Here is a 23427-nt window from a genome sequence, read left to right as displayed (position 1 = left end):
CATAACCAATTTTCAAATAGAAAAATATAGCTAATCTTGATTAGCTATATTTTTTAATAGAATTGATTTTTGATAGTTTTAATCGATTTAAATTTTCTTTCTATTTGAAAATTGGTTATGAAACAGGTGTAGTCGTTTTATTATCTTTATCTTATGATATTTACTTTGTATTATATTATACTTATTTATTGTGCTTTTACTTATTAACTTTTCCATATGTGACAGTGGATTTTCATCGATGAGTTCATGAACCTTGGTTCTTTTCCCTAAAACTATATGTATATATATATATTTAATACTGTGAAAGTTAATTTAATTTTAATTTTTAATAAATTGATTTTAATTGAGTTTTTACCTGTAATTTTGGATTTTTATCCCTAATAATATTATTAATATTATTATTATTATATATATATGAATGAATGTGTATGTATGTATGCATATGTATATATACGTATTGTATATATTTATATGTATATACGAGGAGTTACTCAAAAGTAGCTGGAAACATTTTCTGTGGGACAAGACCGTTGTAGTTCAGGCTTTCACAGCTAAAAGCCACTTGATGTGACCTTCAGGCATCAGTCTGCCAACCAGCATCGGCAATTGAAGTCATATTGTCACATGGTGCGTCTTTGTTTTGCAGTGCTTCTCCCCTTTTCATTGACTTTTGTGATGGTTAAAACAAAGGAACAGCATGCTTCTATGAAATTCTGTTTTCTTCTGGGGAAGACAGCAATCAAAACAGTTGTCATGCTTCAAACAGCTTACAGGGACACTGCCACAAGCAAAACACAAGTTTACAAGGGGGTTTACAAGGGGTTTTCATGCTTTAGGAATTGAAGACCAACCTTGTTTAGAGCAACCGTTGACTTTCCAAACAAATGAAAATATCATGAAAATTCATGAACTGATCATGGAGAACCATCGCCAAACAATTGACAAACTTGTTGATATAACTAGTGCATACTGGAGCATTTGCTAACGAATTTTGAACAAAGAATTGCGAATGAAAAGAGTTGCAGCAAAATTTGCATCTCCCTTGTTCATGTAAGATCAAAAGCAGTCACAACTGAATGTGTGTCATGAACTGAAAGGACAGCTGAAAATTGATCCAGACCCTTTTTCGAAGGTGATCACTGGTGACGAAAGCTGGTACTACAGAATTTGCAGATGTGGAAGAGTTGAATAAAAAAAATGACAGAGACATTAAAGGGCATCACTTTGCAAGAGTTCCAGCACTGCTTCGAGCAGTGGAAACACATCTGGACCAATGCATTGCTTCAAATGGAGAGTACTTTGAAGGCGATAAATGTATAAACATGTACAACTAAGTGAATAAAATGATATTGCAAAATTCCAGTTTCTTTTGGGTACCCACTTGTATGTGTGTGTGTGTGTGTGTGTATGTATATATATATATATATATATATATAAATTGTAAATGCCAAAAATGACAACAAAAACACAAAGGATTCTGCGGTACACGTGTTTCAAGCTTTATATCAGTGTGTAATTGACAATACAAAGCTATCTTCAGCCGCAAAAGTATTTCTCTCCCAAGAAATTATATCACATCGGCGTTAAAGGAGGAAGAAAGGTGCGATATAAGAGGTGAAGTTCCTTTCGGTATTTTGCATAACCACGAGCTGGCATACACAGGTGCTTACAATTGTCAAGTATTGCCTCTAACTTTTACTTTACCTATATATATATATATATATATATATATATATATATATATATATATATATATATATATATATATATATATAGATATAGATATAGATATATATATATATATAAGGAGTTTTCAATCAATTGATGTAATGTAACAGGTATGTACTATGTATGCTCAATTTGGCTTATCTCTAAAACTCTGGCTTGAACTGCAACTGAATAATGTGGTGCTGAAAATACCTATTAAAGGTGGGTAGAAGTGGTTTCTCCTTGAGTGGTTGGATATAGATTTTTTTTAAAAATGAAAAAGCAAAACATTTGGCATCACTTGAAAAACATTTAATAACAATAGTGTTACAACTGAATAGGTATTCGATTAATTATAATTTAGGTGGGATGCATAAATATGAATTAAGGGGAAAAATGAGAATCTATAAAATAAAAAGATAAAAAGGATATGATGATAATGTAGATATACTCATTTAATTAAGTGAGATCATATGACATCCAAACTGTATATCAGTGAGAATTCATGAGTGCATATAGAAAAGGTTTCATGTTGCTTATTTTATTATTGTGTATGGTTATGTGATAGGATTTGTATAGATTCCCTCAAACATAACCAACATGGGAAGTAGTGTCAAAAGCTGTTTTTTGGTAACCATGGATGTTTCTTTACTATACCCCAACATTGACCACGATGAAAGTGGGAAGAGTGAGAGGCTTGCATGGATGCCTTTGAAAAATGGTCAAACTAAAGTATTCCATCTAATTTTCTCAGTAAATTATTGAAGTATATGTTATAAAGTAACACCATGAGGGGATACACCATGGGTACCCCAATAACAGTTATGAGAGACATTCAGATCCCTGCACAGTCATGAACCAATACTCTGGTTACAGTTCATTGATGATATCCTTTTTGTTTGGGAAGAGTCACAGGGTAATTTACATAAGTTTTTGCATTTCTGTAACTGCTTTGTGAAAACACTATGGCAGTAAGCCCGATATAAATTCCTTGTTGAGTTTTTCAAAAACAAGTGTCAAATTTTTGGACACAAAAATTAAGTTTTCAGAAGGCTGAACAGCGACAGTTATTTTGCAAATCCACATCATCTTCACATTCATCCACATCATGCAATTAAGTCAAATCAAAAGTCCCAGGTTTTAAAGATAAAACAGATTGGTACTGACATAGGGGGTTATTGGAAACATACTTTTGTTCACCATTATGTCAAACACGGTTACTGTGAATCATGATTTAATGAAATCGCAAATGACGTAACTAAAGTTAGCAAGGAAAGTCAAACTTTCATGTTTAATTTTATCAGCCAAAGTAAAATTTGTGATTAAATTCCTTTAGTGATTAACTGGCACCAAAATTTCACTGGTATTTCAAAAGTGTTTCATGAGAGTTACCAGTGTACTTCAGAAAAATATCCTCATTTCAAACAAATATTCTTTCATCCATTTGTTGTAGCCTGTAGATGCCATAAAAATGTAAGGTAACCACTGCCTCTAACCCCAATAAAACTACCATTAGAGTTTTTGAACGATGTACCCTGAAAAACAGAGGTAGGCCCTGTTCACAGACTATAATAGAAATGTTGTGATTTATTCAGAAGGTGGGACACAGCAGAATGCATCAAACACAACTTGATTTATGTTGGTTGCACAGCAGAACAATAAAATAAAGATTCAATGGGGATAAAAATGATGTCAGGCACATTAACAGTTGTTCAACAGAACTTACTGAACATTTTATATCACACAACTGTAATTTTGAGGAATACTTGAAAGTGCACATTCTCTGAAAATATTCTGATTCTACTGCATTTCACTCCTCAAAACACAAGGATAAATATATTTGTGAATTATTGATGAAGAATGAACAAAATAACAGGCGATTTCTATCACATTTACACAAAACTTTTTGACTAAATGTTGTCTTTCCTATTTTATTTTTTATTTTTCCTTGTTACCAGTTTTGAAAAAGCAGAAATTGATGGTGCCATTTTGCCTATAAAGACACACATATTTTGAATTTTTGTATTTATGCATTTTTCCATTTTGAACCCAAGGAAGGCAGACACTGCCAAAATATTGTTCAATTCAATAAACAGAGCCAATCTCTATTTATTACAGATCATATCACACTCTTGTTATTGCTAATAATAATAATAATTAATAAAAATAATAATAAGGAAATGTTGGTTTGCTGTCATTACAAGAAATTATTTAACCTTTAGAACACTGTTGGTGCATCATGTCATATGAGTTTTCTCTCCTGTAGTAACAGGACAGTAACAGGGGAAACAATTCTACAGAAAATGCAGTGTGCTAAAGGTTAAATATTTGAAAAATTCATGACCTTTGTATTATGCTCAAACTTATATGTTCCAAATAAATATTCTAATTCATAACTTAATAAACAATAATGCATTAACCCTTTAGTGTTCAGATTAATCTGTCAAATGTAATGTTTATTTATTTTGAATTATTCAGGTTCAAGAGGGGTGTCCACAGTATTTGCTTGTAACTTGGCATACAGATTTGAAATTTTGTCAGTGGGTGCTTATATACCAGTGGTTTATAGTTATGTAATTTTAGCTGATCTTTCTGATTAATTTTGACTTTTATGGGCAGATACATTTAATTAACAGGTATAAAAGTAATAACACTATGATTAAACACTAAAATTGAAATTCTTAATGCCTCTTACCTATTTGATTTGTTTATAAAATTATCCCAGATGTTAACCGCCAACAATTTTGCCACTTTTTAAGATGAGGTACATTAATTTGAATTAATTAAAATACAGGTGTAATTGGTATTTGCTTGTAACTTTGCATACAGATTTGAAATTTTGTCAGTGGGTGCTTATATACCAGTGGTTTATAGTTATGCAATTTTAGCTGATTTTTCTGATTAATTTTGACTTTTATGGGCAGATACATTTAATTAACAGGTGTAAAAGCAATAACACTGATTAAACACTAAAATTGAAATTCTTAATGCCTCTTACCTATTTGATTTGTTTATAAAATTATCCCAGATGTTAACCGCCAACAATTTTGCCACTTTTCAAGATAAGGTACATTAATTAAAATACAGTTGTAATTGGTACAAGATTTTATTCTTTCTCTATATTTCATTCAAACATTTTCATTGAAAATAAAGTACAAAACTCTTTTACTTGTCAATATACCATTGGCTATGTACTCTCACACAATTTAATGAATACATTTACATAATAATGCATCTAATTAAAAACCTCATTAACAGGTGAGACAAAGGTGAATACAGGTGTGTAACATACTACAAATTAATATGTATTTCTCACTTTCACATATTATTTGTAATAAAATGGAAGGAATATATGATAGTATTACTATCAAACAACAAAATATAGTTATGCCATATTTTTATCGTGAAACTGTCCAAAGCACCCTTTACACAAGAGCACTTTGCAAAACAAACACATATATGAGTTTCACAGTTTTTCTTTTTTGCAGCGAACACAGTCTGCAAACATTTTTTTCTTCCATTTATTTTTTTCTACTTTATGGAAGTCACTATTTTCTCTGTTGACATCCATCTCAGTTAATTTTGTGTTTCTTCCAGTTCTGTGCTTTCTGGAAGAATAGCCCTCATGTAACTGAGATGCGATGTCAACCTGAAATTTCAAATGCTCATAGTCCTTCTGTGGTAGAGGGACCTTGTGGTTTTTTTTACATAAACAATATATGAATTAACTATAATTAGACATAATGCTCGAAATCAGGACTCCAGTAGTTCCACAGTCGAGGTCTCTGCTTGATACCAAACATAATGTTTATAGTAAATAAAGCTCACATTTCTGCAGTATCAGTTGGCTGCCATAGTGGATCAGGTCTTCCACAAATAGAAATTATGCATTGAGCATGTTTATTTGTTTCCTCCATGAGAGTTTCAAAAAAACTTTTCGGTAAAAATAAAAATAAATAGTCTAATGGTTGAGCATTGGGAAGTAGACTGTGTTGCGGACTAGTCTTTTCTGTGAAATTGGGAATTGTGGTTGATGTAGTAACCAAAAACCATGTCGCTGTAATGTTTTCAGTATCATTTTCATCACTTTCATTTTTATCACTTTCATTATCAAAATCTTCCTCATCCAACAAACGTCATCAAAAGTAAAACTGTTGAAGTTGTAATCGCTACTTGCTGATGCCATATCGTTAAGAACTAAGATATACACTTCTCTTCAAACATTGAAAATACCAAGAGGTTTAAAAACTTTCATGGTATTTTTACTTGAATAAAGGCAGGAAAGGTTTTATCGCACATTATCTGAAAGCTACGAGAATTCGATAATGTGATTTGTTTATTTTTTTAGTGATTTGAGATATGGCCAGATTTGGCTGGTTCAAACAAATAAAGGGGAATTATTTTCGACTGGTTTTGGCCAGTCTGAACACTAAAGGGTTAATAAGCCTTTTAACAAGTGTGTTGGTTTGAAATATAATACCCCTATGCAAAATATTGATTCATTATAGGTTATTGCATATCAAACAAACGTTTTCACGTTTGTTTGCTAACCAAATAGATTGGACTCTACCATCAAATTATCCTGAATGGTCACCTTGCAAATTTATATGCTGTACTCAGATATGGATTAAGTTTTCAGTAGAATTTATTGTGTCAATAGTGATAAATATTGTTTGAACTATCATGTGTTTCACCAGTTATATCTGTCTAATTGTTTAAATCTGTTCACTTTATTTGCTTTTTACTGAAACTTGACTGCTATACAGCTCTGTTTGCTTCATTGCTTCAGAGGAACTGTTTCTAAATGTCTTGATTTTTTTTTCTTTTTTGATGGGTAGATAATATAAACCATTAAAACAAAATTTTCTTTCCTGTTTGGCTACCTGTTTATCTGTTTTGATGCAAAATATTTCTATTCAGTGTTTGTGTTTGCAAACTTATAAACCTATGTTAAAAGTTTAATTTTCTGTAGCCTCATTGAAAATTAAGATACATATAATCAAAACATGCATGTTGACTAATAACAGATTGATCATTTTATATTTGTATAGCTTGTTTAAGAAGTATATTTAAGACATCAAATATATATTTCATTTAAGCTCTCATAATGAATTATATTGCCTATGCAGGGGATGAAAATAAGCTATATTGTCTTATACTGTACTCCATTTCATGTAATTCTAAGTTGAAATAATATGTTTTCATGTTTGAAAGGGTTGAAGAAATTTTTTCTCCATATGTTATCAGGTTGTCACTTTGAAGAAGAACAAAAATTAGTGTCGTATATGTATTGCTTCCTTGAGCCATTATCCTTCTTGTATGTTTGTTTGAACAAGAATTGTATGGTTTGAAAATCAATCAGAAAGATGGTAGGTAGAAATGGAGTATGTGTTAAAGAAGTTATCTAAAATATTTTATTTTCTGCTGCAGAATTACATGGCTGATGCAGAAGGCAAAGTGGTTAGAAGACACAGTACTGCTAATGACTCTTTGTCTAACAGTCCCTCTGAGAGCAGCGTTCAGTCAAATACAGGTCCCTACATATCTGCTCCAGGAACTCCCATTGCACACCACTATGCGTGAGTATTTCTTCGGTAATTGCTCTAAATTTGATCATCATGTTACTGAAAAATTTCTTTCCTTTTTTTTTTTTATGTTTACATATCTATATGTTCTTGCTGCTTTATTTTATTTGGTTAGTGTACTTGTTTGTTATTTACAAAAAAGATGGGGTGAAATTTTAAAAGATCTAAATCAAAAAATCTTAAAATAATGTTGAAACTATTCTGTGGTAACTATTACATACCATCTTGTTACAAATGGCAGTGCTTTGGAACAAATTAGGCAAATTTCAGTGCTTGAAGTTATTTGAAGTTTGCACCTTAGGTTAATCACATCTTTTATTTGATGTCTGTCAGCTAAAATTCAATGGAGTAAGCTTTGCCATATAGATTTAAATGAAGCTTATTTTATTGTAGTAGTAAATCTATAGTTAAGGATGAAATTAATTTAAAACAAAGAAAAGTATTAAATTATTTTTTTAAATGTTTTTGTTTCATTGTATATCATGGCTGCATGTACAATAAAATTTTCCACAAAAACCTTTTGGAATTTTTGATGCATTGATAAAGCTATAGAGCAGGCCTGTTGGTGGTAAATAAGGACCAATAATATATACATGTTGATTAAATCATATGAATGTTAGAAATCATTGTTGAAGTTATTTGCTTTAATATGGCAGCGAACTAGCAGTGTCATTATCATACTGAACAAAATGCTGCTAAGCATTTTGTCAGTCTTTACATTCTGAGTTCAAATTTCACCGAGGTCTGCTTTGCCTTCTATCCTTTTGGAGTCAATGGAATAAGTATCACTCAAGCACTGAGGTTGACTGATATTTATTTCAAAATTGGTACAAAATTGCAGGCTGTGTGCATATAGTAGAAAGAATTATTATTTGCTTTAATCTTTTGTATACAGCATTTCTTTTTGTTTCATCATGCAAGAACAATGGAGCTAGACTGCTACTTTTAAAACATTTATAATGAACAAATAAATAAACAAGAATAATAAGCACAGATGTGACTGTAGTTAAGAAGCTTGCTTTCCAACTATGTGATTTCGAGTTCAGTACCACTACTGTACCTTGAACAATTGTGTTCTACTGTAGCCTTGGGCTGACTAAAACCTTGTGAATGGATTTGGTAGATGGAAACAGAAAGAAGCCTGCATATATTTGTGTGTTTGTACCAGTTCATATTTCCCTTGTCTACATGTGTCTTTCATTTGCTGATTGTAAACACTTGCTTTGTTGATGGTGTCGTTTGCTTCCAGTGCACCACAAAAGCATGTCCAGGCTTCCTGACATTTTGACATGTTGCAGGATCTTTATAAACAGAAGACGCTTTTATATGATTTCATTTCTTTCCAGTTCTCCATGTAGACACATCTGGGTTATTTGTTGTTCAACAAACTGGAAGCTGACTAACATACATGGAAACAATGGCGCTTGACAAGAGGAAGGGTATCTTGTCATAGAAAGCTCTGCCTCGACATACTCTTGTCTGATTCATGCAAGCATGGAAAAATATATGTTAAAACAATGATGATGATGATGATGATGATGATGATGATAGGATATAGCAGTCACATAATGAAGAAAATTTTTTATGTTAGAAATCCTTACTACTACTTTTGTTCTTAATCATTCCATGCTGGCATGGGTTAGATAGGATCCCATGGACAAAGGACAGCATCATGCTCCACTGTCTGCTTTGCCATGGTTGCTGTGGTTGGGTGCCAACAACTTGACACATATAACTGGGTGCTTTTTTTGTGCCACCAGCACTAGTATGGTTGTCATGCAGTTTGTAAGGTTATGAACCCTGAGATGAGAAGGCAACTTTATACTTGGAGATAAGGAGTAGAATGGGATAAAGTATGAAAGGGCCAGAACAGAACAGGTCTATTATTGTAGAGGACCCATGGTGATAGAAAGTGATAATAGTAATGATGAGTTGTCAAGGTGGACTAGAGGAGTAGCAATGAGTGGGACAGAAGGGCCAGTAGTGAGTGGAGGAGTAAGGGATATCTGATAGTGTAATGCAGCAGGGTAGTAGTGATGATGCAGTAAACTGAAGGATGAAAGAGAAATGACAAGTTACAGAAGTGGATGGGGAAAAGAGGCAGGCATAATGTATGAAGAGAGTGAGATATATGGGGTGAGGGAGAAAATTTAGTGACACAGTGAAGGTGTGGGTGGACAGAACAATATTAATGGATGGAGGATGGATAACAAGTGAAATGGTTCTGTGTAAAAAAGTAGTATCAAAGAACTGCAGTTAGGAAGGTGATAAATGACAGTGGATGTCTTGAGGAGGAAAGAATTTAGGCAAAGGGCTCTGTTGTGCATATATATGTTGAAGAATGACAATTAGTGCTCAACACCAAATTAGTGGCTAAAGCTCCTTTATTTGTGTATTGTTTTTATCCAAAATGGAGATGAACACCAATTTTTCTATGTGACCTGCTTGAAGAATTGTTGAGATATTTCTTAACATGAAACCAATGGTAGCCTTAATGCACAAATAAAGTATGTGTGTGTGTATGTGTGTATATATACACACACACAGCTCTACCAGGACTTAGTTTCATTGAGGTAAGCGGGTCTTCTGGAAAACTGCATATCACCAGTTATCCTGATTCTTTGTCATCTCCATGAGGTTCAAGGTCCTGAGATCAATCTTCAAACTATATCTTAAAATAGGGTTTCTATTTTAAAGTCATACAGTGATGTTTTCCATCTTATCCTATATCTGTTTCTATATTCACACTTCTTGAAGTTATTAAAAAAAAAAATTTTTCCCATTTTGTTTTTTTTAAATATAATGAAAGCATTGAAAAATAGTTTTGCTTTAACTTTTTGTCAGTTTTCCTTCTCCAATTCAGGACTCTTTAGTAAAGTTGTAACTAATTTTGTTTCTGTACTCCCATAATTTTTACTTAGATCCTTTGGTCTTGATCCATTTGATTTGACCTATTCTCCATTAAATTTCTCTATGTAAATACAATTCAACTGTAATTCATAATGCTGAGCTTGAAGAATTCCATAGAATCATTCATAATCTCAATCGGTAATCTTCCAGTATAGGGAGGTGAAAAAAAGTAAATAAAAATACAAGGGAAATAACTTACTAGTAAGAACTAGTATCATCCATACTACTCTGAAATGTGTTTTTTTTTTTTAGCTGTTTATAAATAAATCACACATGTGATTGAAGTTAACTGTTTATATATAAATCACACACGTGATTGAATATCATAGAGATCAAAAATGCCTCGTGGAAGACCGGCTGCACAACAACTTATTGTTCCTCAAAACGAAATCCTCACTCGTCAATTAAAAACGAAAGAAACTATGATATTCAATCACGTGTGTGATTTATATATAAACAGTTAACTTCAATCAGAGTAGTACGGATAATACTAGTAAGACGTAAATTATTTCCCTTGTATTTTTATTTACTTTTTTTACCTCCCTATACTAGAAGATTACCATCTCAATCTCCTTGTATTTTTGCAAAAGTTTTTTAGCCTACTATTATTTGAGGTTATTCTCTCTGATACTGTCAAAATCTTTAAAGTATTTAAAAACATGCTCAATTTTCTTGAACAATTTAATGTTGAATTTCTTTGAAACCTTCACCTCAATGGAGAAGAAAGCTTAAATCTTTAGATCGTGCTTTAAATACTGAAGACTGGCTTTTAATTGATTCTGTTGGTTAGTAAGTGTTAAATTAGACTTTTTTTTTCTTTTTTTTTGTCATTTATTGTATTTGTCACATAAAGCCTAGCATGAACTGTATTGGATTATAATGATTACCCAACTATGTATTTATCTATATGGTATTTTGATTGTTCATTTATCAAATGATTTGTCACTAAAGCCTAACTAGAAAGGCAAGTACTTGTTTTTAAAAACATTTCTTACACATCTTAAACTATTTTCTCTATTCAGCAGCTAATACACATCTTGTCGGGTTAGACCTATTCAATATCTTCTGTTTTACATTCAACACCAGTAGTACTAATGAAGTTATTGCTGCAAGCCCCTATAAGCAGAGCTGGTTTCAAAAATGTTGTGTGAGCAAGATATCTCCTCTAAGATGTAATGGTAGCTTTTCACAGATAATATAACTCAGTTTCATATGAGCGCATAATACTGAATTGTTGACTTGTCCATTTGACGCTTTCATCTTCCATTGCACATTTGTGAGATTGGGCATAAATGTGTGTGTGTGTGTATGCACACACACATGCATACAATATATGCATATTTGCACTGACATATATGTATCTTCAAATAGTAAATTATTTTTTATTTTCTTCCAATATAACTACTGTAGATTTTATTTTTGATAGATGTTTCATTTAATTTTTGGAGTTAAGTTTTTTTTTTTTAATTTTTGGTCTCCATTATTTTATCTTAGTATTTACTACTCTGTATATGAGACGTTGGGATTGAGATATAGTAAGCTTTCAAATTAAACATTTTTTTGCACATTATAACTTAATAAACTGCAGTAATTCTAATTTGATAACTTGTTCATTTTATTTTAGTGTTTACATGATAGCTTCAGTAGATTAGCCCTTTTGATACCAGCCAACCTTAATTCACCACTAATTCAATGATACAAACTCCTTGTTTTAAAGTGATTTAGATTGAAACCTATCAAAATTTCATGTTATGTTCCAAACATCAATCTAATAATGACTAAGTTATTTTACTAAATTTTTCTTTAAGAATTTAGCTGAGTACTTCATTTTATTACAGGTAACACTATGTATTTTGTTGACATTATGAAGGATATCTTGTCACTATGAAAGATAACTGATCTACAAAAAATAAAGAGGGTTCTTAGTCTGAATATGCTCTTAAAAAGCAACTGATATTATAGATACTGCTTACTTTTTTTTTTCTTTTTTTTATCACATCTAAAAACATGTCCTCTTTATATTTGATTGAATTTAGTGGAGTTTAATCTATTCCAAACAATCAAACATTTGATGAAATGTTTGATTTAACTCTACATATTCATTCATGATTATTATCTAAAGCAGCATCATATTGCATAGGAGTTCTTGCTGTAAATATATTTTATGAACCAATATTGAGGATCAATAACAGGAAGATCAGGAATTTGATTCTTGTATTGTCATAAATTCCAATTTGAAATTTTATACTCAACTTATATTCAAACATCTGTTTCAATTCAAAAATTTCCTCTCAACAATGCATGAATCATTGATTGTCCTTTTGGACAGCTAGTGAAGCTATTATTCATGATACAAAGTCAGCAGTTTTGTAAGTTGGGGTGTAGATACTTCCATCAACTCCTGGTATTTGACTGGTGCTTTGTTTTATCTACCCCAGAGAGATGACAGAAAAGTTGGCCTTAGCAGTATTTGAACTCAGAAAGTAAAAACCGTGATGAAATTCCACAAGGCTCTTTTTGCTTTAAAGATTCTGTCAATCCACCACTCTATGGATGTCTACGATGATAGAAAAAATGGAAGTTAAATAATTTATTTATTTGTGTAGCACCTTCTGTAATTTTCATCAGAACTTAATTGTCAAGTTTGCACTATTGTACATCGCCGTGAATAAATTAAAGCATGCTATAATTTAATAGTTGCAGAGCTGACAAAGCTCTAACAAGAAGCCAAATTACAATCTTCCTATTACTAATCTCAGTTTCTTTGACTTGAGGTTTTAAGCTCTAACTTCCAACAGAATGATGAAATCAATATTGCTCTTTGATGTGTAATTAGATGATTGACACCTAGATAATTATAGACGGCTGGGCATTAACATAGTAATATATCACTCACATATTTATATTAATACAATAGTGAATATATTAGATATGTGCACAGACCAACTGGTCATATTTACTTATTCCATAGCTTGCACATCATCATCACTTAATGTCCATTCTCCATGCTGGCATGGGTTGGACAGTTTGATAAGAGCTGGCAAGCCAGAGGGCTCTGCCAAGTTCTGTTGTCTGTTTTGGCCTGGTTTCTATGGTTGGATACCTTTCTTAATGCTAAGTGGGGCTTTTGTGTGGCACCAACACTGGTGGAGTCACCGAGCAGCTTACAAGACAAGACATTCACCTCAACTGGGAGGAGGTGGGAATAGTATTGAGAGAGGTGGCTTTGTACCAGTTGATGTGAGGTTAAAAGAATGAGAGAGGGATAGAGATAGGCATCTTACTGTAAAAGAGATACAAAGACATCCTAGTTGGAGAAGACTTGGAGAGAAAGATAGAGTGGGAGAGATGGTGGCGGATATGTGTCAGGACATACCCTCAAGGCACAATGGGGAAGAATATAGGTGAAATGGTACAGAGGATTGGATTAGGAGGGGGACAGGGGAAAATTTCATATGATTATAAGGGGAGATGGTTTGCTGGAATAGAGTGGCTGTAGTAATTGAGGATGAGAGATGTAAGAATGGCTCAAGGGAGAGGAGGTTATGTTACATATGTGTGGGCATTGGGAGAGATAGGGGATGAAAGAGGTGGATGGAGTATAGCAAAGAGGAGAGAACATGGCCAGAAAAAGATGCGAGAAATGGAAGTGGTTATGAGAAGAAGTAATGAAAGGGTGAGGTGCATAGTATGTGCCTATCAGGTGATTATGATAGACAGATAATATCAGAGATAAAGAAGTGATGAGAGTACGGAGAAGCTTTTTGGGGCAGAGAATAGAGGTGGAGCAGAGCTTCACCATATACAAGCATTTTCCAAGTTGTTTTTAGGATATTAATTTTGTTGTAGTGGGCAGATGTTTTCAAGCATAGCAAAGCACCAGATATTTTGGTCCTTTGTCACCGCCTTCTTAAGGCTCAGCATCTTGAGATTGGTGCCCTCACTATATCGGCCCAGGTCTTCCTGGGTCTCCCTCTTCCACAAATTCCATTCACTTTAAGTGACTGACACTTCTTTATGCACCTGTTCTCAACCATATGCATCACATGACCAAATCAGTGTAGTCTTTTCTCTTGCACATTACATCTAATTCCTTTTATGCCTAATTTTCTCGCAATATACTAGCATTCTTTCATACATGTACACTGACATTGCACATCCAATGAGCATACTCACTTTATTTCTTTATCGCTGACATAGCTGATGACAGTACCGCCTGATTGGCACTCGTGCCGGTGGAATGTCAAAAGCACAGGGCTACGGATTGGCTCCCGTGCCGGTGACACGTGAAAAGCACCATTCAAGCATGATCATACCCAGCATCGCCTTACCGGTTCATGTGCTGGTGGCACCTGAGAAACAATATTCGAGCATGGTCATTGCCAGTGCCGCCGGACTGGCTCCCATGCAGGTAGCACGTAAAAATACCTTTTGAGCATGAGCGTGGTCATTGCCAGAACCGCCTGACTGTTCCTCGTGCCAGTGGCACGTAAAAAGCACCCACTACACTCTCAGAGTGGTTGGCGTTAGGAAGAGCATCCAGCTGTAGAAACATTGCCAGAACAAATTGAGCCTGGTGCAGCCTCTGGCTCACCAATCCTCAGTCAAACTGCCCAACCTATGCCAGCATGGAAAGCGGACGTTAAACGATAATGATGATGATGCTGATTTCTCTCTAATCTTCATGTATCTTCTGCATTCAGGCACCACATCTTGCTACCATGTAGCATTGCAGTTTATGCACAAGCACCATTCACTCCAAGGGAGAGAGCTTTGGTTGCCAACAGAAGTAAAAGCTATTTTAATTTTTTCTATCCTCTTCTTATTCTAGTAATTACACTCTTGGAATATCCTTTCCACTGCTAATTATGTCACCTAGGTAACAGAAATTATCTACAACCTCTAGAGAGCCTCCAGGGCATTAAAAAAAATCCATTTCCCATATATATGTAGACTCTACGGCTCATGTGCTTCTACACATGAATACTACTTTCTCTGTTAACTTTCCTGTGATTACACTAAGTACATCAAATGGAATTCCTGCCTACACCTTTCCTCATGCACTTTCAATTATTACACATTTGCCAAACAATCACATGTATACATTTGTCACCATTTATATCATTCATATACATGCATTTCACATTCATCAGACTACAGCTAAACCTTAATATTTATTTATATCTTATTAGTTTGTTTAGTATATGATTTGTTACATTTTGCTACATGAGCAGAACACTCATTTTGAGTTCAGTTCATGTTGTGGGTCAACTTAGCTTTTCATTCTCCTATGGTTGAAGGAATGAATACCAGCTAATATCTTTTTTTTTTTTTTCCATAGATTTGTACCTAGTCAAAAAATATTTCTTTATGAATAAGTATTCTTCATAGCATCAAATATTTGACATAATTTAACAATGGCTTGCAATGTGATATATATTTCAGTGTCTGTTATCATAAAAAGAAAGCTATTTCATTTCACTAATGGTAGACTTATCAATTTTTTTTATTGTCAGTTAGATGTAAATAGCAAAAAGATTTTGAATCAGTCACATTAAGAGGTGAGGATTTTCATTTATGATTCTGTTCAAAAGCGCTTTATTATAACTTTTATTGTCTATAATGGTTTGAAAAAGTGCTGAATTGAATGAATTTCTGAAAATCATCTTAAGCTATTGTGCATTGAACTTTAGAAATTACTTACATTTATCTGTTTTATCAGCTTAGTATGTTTTTCATCTCTATGAACAAAGCTTATGACTTTTGGATTTAGTAGTGATGAGGTCCTCAAACAATAAGAAATTGCTGCTCCAGTAAATACTAATCCCATATATTTAACCCTTTAGTGTTCAGATTACTCTGTTATATGTAATACTTTTTCACTCAAATTGTTTTGAATTAGTCATGCATTATCTTATAGCTTTGAGGTTTCAATGATGTGATTGTTTATTTTTAGAATGTCAATGTAGGTTAAGTGTGAGAGGCTAGATATTGCCAGTTTGAATATAAAACATGTAGAATATTTGGGCTGGATATGGCCTGTTTAAGCACTAAAGGGTTAAACATGAAAAAATTAATGTAAAGCAGTGACAGAAAATAAAAATTCTGTTGTAGTGAGCAGGTTTTATTTTCGGGGCTAATCTAGCAATTTCTGTTTGATATCTGGCATGTTTCTTTTGATGATTTTGTACAATATCTATAGATTTTCTTATTAGAGTTAATATTTATTCTTATGTGTTTTATTATAAAATATATGAAAAATATTGATTACTCTGCTCATTTCAGTATACCTAGATTGTTGTAGGTGCCATTTCAATTTCATAGTAATGTGGTTAGCAGTGTTAGACTGGATATTTTAGTTGTAGTTAATCCTTCCTCCTCCATTGCCCAAAAACAAACAGTTCCATATGTATTTTAGTTATTTAAATAATTGTCCATTTCTTGTGTTCTTTTTAATCTCTTTCTTTTTTTTACTATTTTCTTCACTTAGTTTAGCATGTCATATACATCAAAGTCTTTATATTTAAAATATTTAGTTAACAATCATTGTGAACTAGAATACATATAGTTGCCAAGTTCCTCTTTCGTCTGTTTCAATTTGACAGGAAAAGACACTTTTTTTGTAATGAAGAAAATGTCTTCATCAGAGATTGCACATGACCATAAATAAACATGTCTTTAAAAACAATGTTTTTCTTTCTTTATTTAGGCACGGTTCTTGCAGAGAAGACAGTGAAAATGGGTATGAAGGGATTTTATGCCAGTAGCACTAAGTCATGAAAACATACTTAACACCTTCATAACTTCATAGCAAGGATCATGTCTATTTCACCCAAATTTCTCTCAATACTTTTTGCTTTAAAAAAAATTAAAATTTCTTTAAAAAAATTTTAACCAGAAAATTTTACTACCTTAGCTATGATGTTGCTCATTCACATTAATTTCCAACTTGGCCATGTCTCCTCCCAAAGCTGGAACTTGTGCCAGAATTTCACACTATGAAATCTCTCCACTTTTTCTCTTCTAATGCATGAACAGAACAATACATAGAATAGGTTCTGTGTTTTTTTTTTTTTTTCTTATTCAGTTCTTGTTTGTTTCCTAAAGCCTCTATATTAGGAATATTAACACCTTGCTCATTTACAGTTTGGTTGTAACTAGTTATTTAACTCTAATACATCTTCATTTCTATATTACTTAGCTTGAGAAGATTGGGTGGGGGATTCCATTTTCTAAAAAACAAAAGGAAATTTAATATCTGACAGGATATAAAAGGTTTTTTTTCCTCTCAAGGCATGAAATTTAATCTTCTCACTGGTACTTTTTTTTTCTTTTTGTAGGGATATTTGGACATTTGCTACCATTGTTATTCTTGACTAACTTCCAAAAATCCCAATCTCATGGAATATTTATATTTCAAATATTCCACCTCTAAAACCTGCATTGACTTAAGAGAAATGTATAAATACTTACTAACAGATAATTTGTCATTTTTCAGCTTACAGGAATATACTAATATTTAGTAATATAGGTATAAATGAATTGAATAAACCTAGGATTTAATCATTGAACAAATAAATTTTTCTTTGCAAATGCTGAGAGTATTTATCTTCTTACAGGTATTTGATGCAGCTCTTATTTTATTTTTATCCAAATCTCACAAGTTCATTATTAGTATTCTTGGGTCTCAGTCAAATTAGAAAAATAAATATTGAGATTTTATTTTTCCCGAACAACCAAGGATGTCTATTCAAACCTACTCAAGCATATATCATTTTCTTATAAAGCTGTAACATTCTTATGGATTTGTATAAATAGTATTACATTTGGATATTAATCAAGAACAGAACAACACGGAAACAAAGAAAAATAGTTTATTATCATTTAACAAACTTATTAATTAATTTATTTAAAATTGGATGTGGGCATATTTTTGAGGCATTCTTTTACAGCCTGGTGCTCTTCCTGTGGCTAACTCTTATGTGTTTTTCAAGTAAGGGTTTTTTTATTTTACTTCACTTAAAAAGTGAAGTGCAAGACAATTTGTCAACAGAGAATTGTCAGTTGCTTTTACCTGAGCAATTTCAAGTGAAGCTGTTGCAGAATGTAAACACACACAATGTAATATGATAGGCTTCCATACAATTTCCATCTTTCAATTCCACTCACAAGGAATTGGCTGGCTTAGAGATTTGGCCAAGCTGTCATGCAGTGGGACTGAACTTGTAACTATATAGTTTCAAAGGAAACACCTTAAACACACAAAGCATTGAATAAAGTGTTTTGTTGTATTTAGTTATCCTCCTTTTTAATCTGAGCTTAAATCCACCATGGATACAGACAGGACTGTGTCATTAAGAAGTTCACACTTCCCAGTCACATGATCTCAGGTTCAGTATCTAGGAGTCTTTTAACTAAAATTTTTCAAGGTGGTGCCCTAGCATGGCAGCAGTCTAATGGCTGGAACAAGTAAAAAAGAATAAAATATAACTTGGTAGAAGCCCATCTCCAGATCTGAATACAACTATTTTCTTCCACACAGAGAGAGAATAAACAATTGATCCTAGTACCGGTAATGTAAACTATACTGCAGTAGATACCATGAGAGAAACTCTCATATTGGCTTTTGGTGCAAAATACATTCTTGTTTATATTGCTAGCAATTAGATAAATACCTGCCATCTCCAGTGCCAAGACTACCAGATCACCTGATTTGGTGGTCTTAGCACTGGAGATGGTGGAGATTTATCTCCCTACTAGCAATATAAACAAGAGTCAATTTTGCATCAAAAGCCAGTATGAGAGTTTCTCTTGTGGTATCTACTGCATGCAGTATAGTTTGTTCTAATGAATATTACCTCTCAGTATTAATACTGCCTTTGTTGCTAATATATATTTTCTAACAAGCTCACTGGCTAATCACGATACCAGCACCTGTTCTAGCAGTTTCTCTATATATTGCTGGTGGGGAGATAAGTTGCTGCTATCTCTAACAGCTGAGTGTCCATCATTGACAAGACCAAGGAAGGTCGAAATCATGTGATCTGGTTGTTTCAGCATTGGAGATGGAAGGGATTTTTCTCCCCACTAGTGATATAAACAAGTGAATTTTGCACCAAAAGCCAATATGAGTTTCTTTCATGGTATCTACCACAATATAGTTTGTTGTAACAGAACATTCACATTTAAGTGTGTGTAGTGTTATTGACACAGCCATTTGTTTCACAACCATGTGGTTTCTGGTTCAGTCCCTCAGTACTACAGCCTTGGGTTGACCACTGCCTTGTGAGTAAATTTTTATATGTATGTATTTGTGTCTTACAGTTTGATAATTGATGTTGGCTTGTCATATAGCTGTTTGACAAAAAGAGACTGGTAGTACCAGACTTAAAAGTAAATACTATAGTTGATTTCATTGACTAATCCCATCATTGTGATGTCCCACTATGGCTGCATTCCAATGACTGCAATGAGTAAAAGCTGTATGTGTGTAGAGTGAACACATGATTTTTAAAGATAACATATTTAACATTCACAATTGTTTTCATATATGGTGAATTTCGATTTTCAAGTAATAAGATGTATAACTTGGAGGAAATTTGGTTATTTCTAGCTTAAACAAACCATCTATAAAAGCCTTTCACCCATGCTTTAACTGCTATTTTTAGCATGTTGATAAACCATGAAAATATTCCTTTAGGTGTTGATGTAGCATTGTGATAGAACTGTTACAAGCATACATGATTTGAAGAAGATTGGCTGCTTTTTCTTGCAGTACTCAAAAAGCTCTGACATTGGTTACTCAGGTTAGGCCCGATTGAGCAAACCTGTAACAAAATGTGTTCCAACTGTCATCATTCCATCTTTCTTTGTTATATCAAGGCCTTCATAGTCAAATGTGCCCTTCCTTATTTAGGACTATAGGTGTGTGATTAGATAGTGATATGGTTGCTATATATATATATTAGCCTTGTGTTAGTTTTCATTGAACAGACATATGATAAAAGGTGTTCCAGCTGTGATTGTACAGTCCTTTTGTATATCATTATATTGTAAAAATAATTATTAGCAACAAAAGCAGTATGAATACCAAAAAGTAATATTTATCCCCACTTAAAAGTGGATGTCATGTTAGAACACAAAATACTGTGATATTTACTAAGTGAGAACCTCTCATATGGGCTTTTGGTACTTACAAACACTCTTGTTTATATTGCTAGCAGGTGATAACTCTGCCACACCACTGCCAAAACTACCAGATAATGTGATTTTGGCCATGTCAATGTTAGATGCTCAGGTTGCCATTTCTAGCATGTTGAATGACTGCTTTGTCACACATGTGCACATGGGTGAAAGTAGTTATGAGTTACAGACTGCATTTGTGTATGGGTATGTAGTGTGTGTGTGTGCATGTATGTATGTACAGTAAAGACAAATAAGGGTATATTAAACACCATACAAAATATATTCTCGATTTATTGATGTCATCTCTGCTTCCAGAGAAGGAGAACAGTTCCCTAGTGACAATTAGGGCCATGATATGAGAAGGATGAGGGATAATTTGAAAAACTCTTCAACATTTGACATGCCATTAAGGAAAAAGTCAGTTTGGTTGTCTTGAAGCAGGAGAACAGCTGTGGACATGTGTTTCTACTTTATTCAGTGTTCAATTGATGTCATCAGCCCAGCAGTTGTCCTATGTTTTCTCCAGCAAACAAGATATTTAGACAAATACAAAAAGAGAGTACAACACATTCATGTCCCAGATGATTTACATAAATAAAATGAAAATGAGCTAACAGAAATAACAAGTGGCATGCAGGTATATGGATCCATGTGTGTGCGTGTATAAGAAAGATAATAGTTAAACAGTTACCATGAAGTTGACAGAATAAGGATATGAGCTAGCTTCTGCATGTTATATTAAGCTTTGCATATAGTTACACTACATGTGTACTTTATCCTTCTTCCTATTCTCTCTGTGTATACACATACACATACATATGGATAAATTGCCTGAGTTATTGGAGCATTGCATTGATTGCACCAAGATCACCTGTACTGGGTAATTTTTTCTCTTTCTGGAAGAAATTGGCTGTTGAGATATGGAGACCACCATGTCTAAAAATACCCAAGATAAGTTGTCATGACAGTGCCTCTGTGACTCCTAGAGCTGAGAGCTCACAGTAAGGCAAATGTGTATATTGATACAAACACAGTTGTGTAGTTAAGAAGTTTTCTTCGACAAGTAGAATTTGGTTCACAAAAACTGGTGTTTTTTGTGTACCAAACCTGCTTGGTGTTTGCTGATGTAAAATAGTAACTTAGCTATTAAAAGTGATGCCCTAGCTTGGCATCACTTTTCTTTTACTAAAACCAGTAAAAGAATATATATAACATACTATCAAAGGTACTTGGTAATTCCTGGGGGTTGTATCAAAGGACAGAAGTATATGATTGGAGGGACAATTAACTGCAGTATCTGACATTAAGGTTTTCTTGCTGCTTCATGCATGTATGTAAGCTTATATGAAACAATACGATGTGGTTTGTGGGAAATTCTGGCTGCTGTTTCTGATATTTTGCAGTACCATGTTAAGTCTTCCTTGTTAGATGAGATAGAATATGTTTTGAGGACAAATTGCATGTTGTTTTATCAGGTATAGATATGTCTCACATTTGTTAATACAAATATATGCATGCATAAGGCAGCAATGTATACATCAGTCATTGTTGCTATTTGCATATTGTTGTATTTAAAGGATTCTGTATTTGGAAGCAGAGTTTCTGATTTAGGTTGCTTAATTGAGTATTTAAATTCTTTTCCTTTTACCAGTTTTTACAGCTTTATTATTGTATTGATGTTGTGGTTAACCTATGTCCTGATAAAGCAAATCTATGGTTCTTTTTTTTTTTTTTTCCGTCTGATATCAAAGATTATTATGTTGCAGTGTCTAATATGTTTAACATTATTCATGATAGTAGTTTCATTGGGGGGTTCTCTCAAGAATTTCACTATGAACTATTCATGTCAATGATTCACCTACATCATCACCTCCTCACTATATGTAACTCTTTCTTCATGTGTATCCCACATTCTCTGTCTCTCTTTGTTCCACTTGAAAAAGACAAAAAGAAAGAGGAAAAAAGAGTTGTGGCAAACTGAAGGAAGAAGAAAAAAATAATTTTGATGTTACTCTTTTACTCTTTTACTTGTGTCAGTCATTTGACTGCGGCCATGCTGGAGCACCACCTTTTAGTCAAGCAAATCGACCCCAGGACTTATTCTTTGGAAGCCTAGTACTTATTCTATCGGACTCTTTTGCCGAACCGCTAGGTTACAGGGACATAAACACACCAGCATCGGTTGTCAAGCGATGTTGGGGGTGACAAACACGGACACACAAACACATACACACATACATATATACGACGGGCTTCTTTCAGTTTCCATCTACTAAATCCACTCACAAGGCTTTGGTCGGCCCGAGGCTATAGTAGAAGACACTTGCCCAAGGTGCCATGCAGTAAGAATGAACCCGGAACCATGTGGTTGGTAAGCAAGCTACTTACCACACAGCCACTCCTGCGCTTATGTTGTGTAACAAATTTTCAAATCTCTTTCTGATATTACGACTCGTGTCCAGTTTTTTTGCATTTCTGCTAATACTACTGTATTTTAACTTTTTGTCTTCATCCTCTTCTTGAGAGAATGTGGTTTGAAAGAGATTCAGTTGTTATTTTTCAAGATAAAAGTTATACAAACTTCCCTGTAAGATAGTGAATAAATAATACATGGATTTATTGATGTTAATTTTGTAGTCATTAAATACAAGGCAATTCACATACTTACAGACAATTCAAATTTGTATACATTATATATAGATTATGTATCAATGTGCCAGAAGGGAGGCTAGGCGACAGGTTTATTTAGCCAGAGGGGAAGCAGATAAGAAAAGATTTGCCAATGTTCTGCGCCGTGAGGACCAAAGACTCGAGGTATTTCGTGTTGCAAGACAGTGTAGGAGAGAGAATAGTGATGTTGTAGGAGAGAAATGTGTTTGCATGGATGATGGTACGCTTGCACTAAATGAGGCTGCAAAGAAAGAGGTCTGGAGATGCCACTACGATAGATTGCTTAATAAAGAGAATGAATGGGAGAAAGAGAGCCTGCCGTATGTCGACCCAACAGAGGGACCAGCTATCCGAGTTGATAGTACCAGGG

At 33.6% G+C, this 23427-nt stretch overlaps 1 protein-coding gene across 1 annotated transcript in view; it reads left to right on the top strand.

Annotated features, from left to right (window-relative positions):
* LOC106872534 (cdc42-interacting protein 4 homolog) overlaps positions 1 to 23427 on the top strand; it is a 197327-nt gene that overhangs the window by 162550 nt on the left and 11350 nt on the right. The window contains exons 10-11 of the mRNA XM_052965856.1: positions 7138 to 7286; positions 16912 to 16944. Of these exons, the coding sequence (XP_052821816.1) occupies positions 7138 to 7286; positions 16912 to 16944 (182 nt within the window). The remainder of the gene's footprint in view (positions 1 to 7137; positions 7287 to 16911; positions 16945 to 23427) is intronic.

The sequence above is a fragment of the Octopus bimaculoides genome, chromosome 2, assembly GCF_001194135.2.
Source record: "Octopus bimaculoides isolate UCB-OBI-ISO-001 chromosome 2, ASM119413v2, whole genome shotgun sequence".
Taxonomy (NCBI): domain Eukaryota; kingdom Metazoa; phylum Mollusca; class Cephalopoda; order Octopoda; family Octopodidae; genus Octopus; species Octopus bimaculoides.
The sequence above is the reverse complement of the archived record's forward strand: the minus strand, read 5'-3'. Positions and strand labels throughout refer to the sequence as shown.